This window comes from Lygodium microphyllum, chromosome 13, assembly GCF_053477565.2.
Source record: "Lygodium microphyllum isolate KBCC chromosome 13, Lygodium_microphyllum_v1.1.10, whole genome shotgun sequence".
In the NCBI taxonomy this organism is placed as follows: domain Eukaryota; kingdom Viridiplantae; phylum Streptophyta; class Polypodiopsida; order Schizaeales; family Lygodiaceae; genus Lygodium; species Lygodium microphyllum.
In genome coordinates this window covers 22719525-22722961 of record NC_141147.1, presented here as the reverse complement: position 1 = coordinate 22722961, position 3437 = coordinate 22719525, and the positions used below count along the sequence as shown (strand labels likewise).

The 3437-nt window shown below is 52.9% G+C and overlaps 1 protein-coding gene across 1 annotated transcript; it reads left to right on the top strand.

The window, feature by feature from the left end:
• Positions 1-853: 853 nt before the first annotated feature.
• On the top strand, positions 854-3196 carry LOC148026415 (uncharacterized). Its single transcript, XM_087690299.1, has one exon. The coding sequence runs from the start codon at positions 913-915 to the stop codon at positions 2734-2736; it is 1824 nt and encodes a 607-aa protein (XP_087546425.1). The 5' UTR covers positions 854-912; the 3' UTR covers positions 2737-3196.
• Positions 3197-3437: the final 241 nt, after the last annotated feature.

Here is a 3437-nt window from a genome sequence, read left to right as displayed (position 1 = left end):
ATCCCACCCCAATTGAGTGGCAATTTTGTATTTTTTTTTTTTAATGCTCTTTTAGTCACTTAACATTATGATATGAATTTTTAAAAATTATAGATGAGGTTAATGAAAGTCAAACAACCGAGCCATGTAAATATTTTTTTCATATCTTAAGATTACATATAAGATTACTACAAGTCAAACAATCGTGCCAAGTAAGTTTACTTCATATTTTAGGATTTTGTAAAACCTTAAAGAAGCGCATCCTTGAGTGTCACTCTATTGACCCACTCTTTTATAAACCCTTCATTTATAACCGGATCCAAAAAACATCAAAATGACTCGATATTTTTAATTTAAACTCTATATGATATGAACAGTTTAATTATTAAAAAACATTTAACAAACTCAGTTGGAAGAAAAAATTTACAATGGAAGACTGTTAAAAGACACTGTAATGACCCCTTTACGCTAAGCAGCAGTAGAGCAATTTAGAAGGAGCTAAACGACAAAATTGGACCGTGGTGTGACGGAAGCTGGGGAGGTGGAACTCGTCTACCAAGACGATCTGAAGCTCGGTCAGGACTCAGCAGTCAGCAGGCCGGCCGGGCTTGCTAGTGCTCGCCAAGGCGAACTTGAGAAGGTTCGGTCTGGAGATGCCACTGATCGTGGGCTGACTGGGCCGTGGCAAAGTCGACTCGCAGGCTTTTCTTCTGTAGTTTGACAAATTGCAATCAAAGACTTTACGTGGTGTGAGAATCGAAGGTCTTTCCTGATCAGACCTCGTCAGACAGGGAAATGCCGTCCCAACACTCGATATGATAAATGGCGGGGCGTATTCTTCTTGCATAAACATTACCAACCCGCCTGTCGTCTTACTATTAGCTTCTTTGCCTCCTCCTCCTCCTCCTCCTCCTGCTGCATAGGATACCATTGATGATGGCTTCCCACGTTCACCGCGTTATAATTACCTGTAGCCCTCGCAACTCTACTCCTGTCGCTTCCTTGATATTCTCGATCGCCCTCAGCATGCTCATCATACAGCACTGCGTAACCGGCACCTCGGTGGCCGCAGCTGCCTGCGTGGCGCAGGACCGGGCGGCTCTTCTGGCCGTCAAGGGGGCCGTGGCCAAGGACCCGTCTCAGAAGCTGGCGGCGTGGACGGCGTCCATGTCCGACTGCTGCTCCTGGGAGGGCGTCACCTGCGAGGCCAGCAGCGGCCGCGTGGTGCAGCTGGACCTCTCGGGGGGCAGGCTGCAGGGGGTGCTGTCGCCCCTGCTGGGCTCCCTGTCGGAGCTGCAGCTGCTCAAGCTGCAGGAGAACAGCTTCCAGGGTAGCATCCCTCCGTCTCTGGGCAAGCTCACCAAGCTCCAGCAGCTGTCGCTAGCCAACATGATGACCGACAGCGGCAGCGGGGGGGGCCTCACGGGAGCCATCCCGGAGTCCTTGGGGCAGCTCAGCGGCCTCCGGGAGCTCGACCTGTCCTACAACGCGCTCTCGGGTGGCATCCCGGAGTCCTTCGACCAGTTGACCAGCCTCCGGGTGCTCGACCTGTCCCACAACATGCTCAGCGGCCCGCTGCCCAGCGCCATCGGGGGCATGGCCAGCCTGCAGCACATCCGCATCGCCAACAACCTCATCAGCGGGTCCATCCCGCCCTCCTTCGGCCTCCTCTCCAACCTCTTCACCGCCGACCTGGCCCTCAACAACCTCTCGGGCGTGGTCCCGGCCGCCTTCACCACCAACCTCACCAACCTCTTCGTCCTGTACCTGGACCACAACGCAATCGGGGGCCTGCCCGAGGACATGAGCAACCTCCACAGCCTGCAGGTCGTGCGCCTGGACGGCAACCCGCTGGGCGACATCAGCAGCGCCTCGTCGGCGGCCATATCGGGCCTCTCCACCCTGCCCAAGCTCCGAGAGCTCCACCTCAGCTCCTGCGGCCTGTCGGGTCCCTTCCCGCAGTGGGTGGCCAACCTCAAGAAGCTTCAGGGAGCCGACGACAACTCCAACGAGGTCACTCCTCTCATCGACCTCTCACACAACGCCCTCACAGGCACCATCCCGCCCGAGCTCGGCTCCATCGCCAACCTGCAGAGCCTGAATCTCTCATACAACGCCCTAACGGGGGTCATCCCATCCGAGCTCGGCTCCCTCGCCAACCTGCAGAGCCTGGACCTCTCATACAACAACCTCTCCGGGGCCATCCCAGCCGAGCTCGGCTCCCACCCCAACCTGCAGAGCCTGGACCTCTCATACAACGCCCTAACGGGGGTCATCCCATCCGAGCTCGGCTCCCTCGCCAACCTGCAGAGCCTGGACCTCTCATACAACAACCTCTTCGGGGCCATCCCAGCCGAGCTCGGCTCCCACGCCAACCGGCTGCAGAGCCTGGATCTCTCATACAACGCCCTAACGGGGGTCATCCCAGCCGAGCTCGGCTCCCTCGCCAACCTGCAGAGCCTGGACCTCTCCTACAACAACCTCTCCGGGGCCATCCCGACAGAGCTGGCCAATCTCAGTACCTCCCTCCGCTTCCTGTCGCTGCAGGACAACCAACTGTCCGGCAACATCCCTGTCGCCTTCGCGACGCACCTCCAAGGCCTGGCCTCCTTCAACGTCTCCTACAATCAGCTGGCCGGTCGCATCCCACCGCAGCAGCCCTTCACCACCTTCCCTGTGTCCTCCTACCGCCCTGGCAATCCTGCCCTCTGCGGAACCCCGCTCCCCGCATGTACCAGGTGGCGCCTAATGCGCTAGCAGTACACAGCATAGTGTTAAAAGTACATCCTCCTTCGAAGTAAATCCATTATCCATTCCGCATTAATCCAGTACTGCACAAGATCGTGAGATGAAAGCCCATTGCCAAAACAAAACCACATCGGGCAAGATTCCATTGTCAAGCCTCTCTCTCCTAAAGCCATCCTAAAAAACTATCCCTATCGGGCCTAAAATTTGAAGGTTGCAACACCCTTCAAAGGGGGTTTTGCCCTTTTAGAGAAGGTTGATACATATATTACCTTTCAAAAGAAAGGTAAGAATTTTAGAAAAATAATTATATGCCCTTCCAAACTCTTTAAAAAGAAAAGGAGAGGTCCTCTAAGACCTTCTATTTCAACTAGGCCATTAGCATTTAGTTTGTTAATGTGTCGAAAATGTCAAAATTTCACCTCTTTATTTATTTTTTGTAATGCGTGGTCATATATTACCAAAAGAGTAAAAAGTGTTTACAACATGTAAAAATGCATCGAGGCCTCGTGCTTGAGAATATAACTTTTTCCCAAAATAGTCTATAGATCCAATGTTGGAACTTCAAAGGGTAAAGAACTGACAGTAGCTCTTGTTTAAGAAGCTGGGATAGACAAGCATCTAGTTTCCAATGTATTGGGTGTGGATTGCACATCATAAGATGTGGATAAAGAGGAAGCATGGGAATACATGTGGTCAAATGTGTTTTTGGA

Bases quoted from the DNA above. Each gene is read 5' to 3' on its own strand.
- LOC148026415 (XM_087690299.1), top strand. From the start codon at position 913: ATGATGGCTTCCCACGTTCACCGCGTTATAATTACCTGTAGCCCTCGC.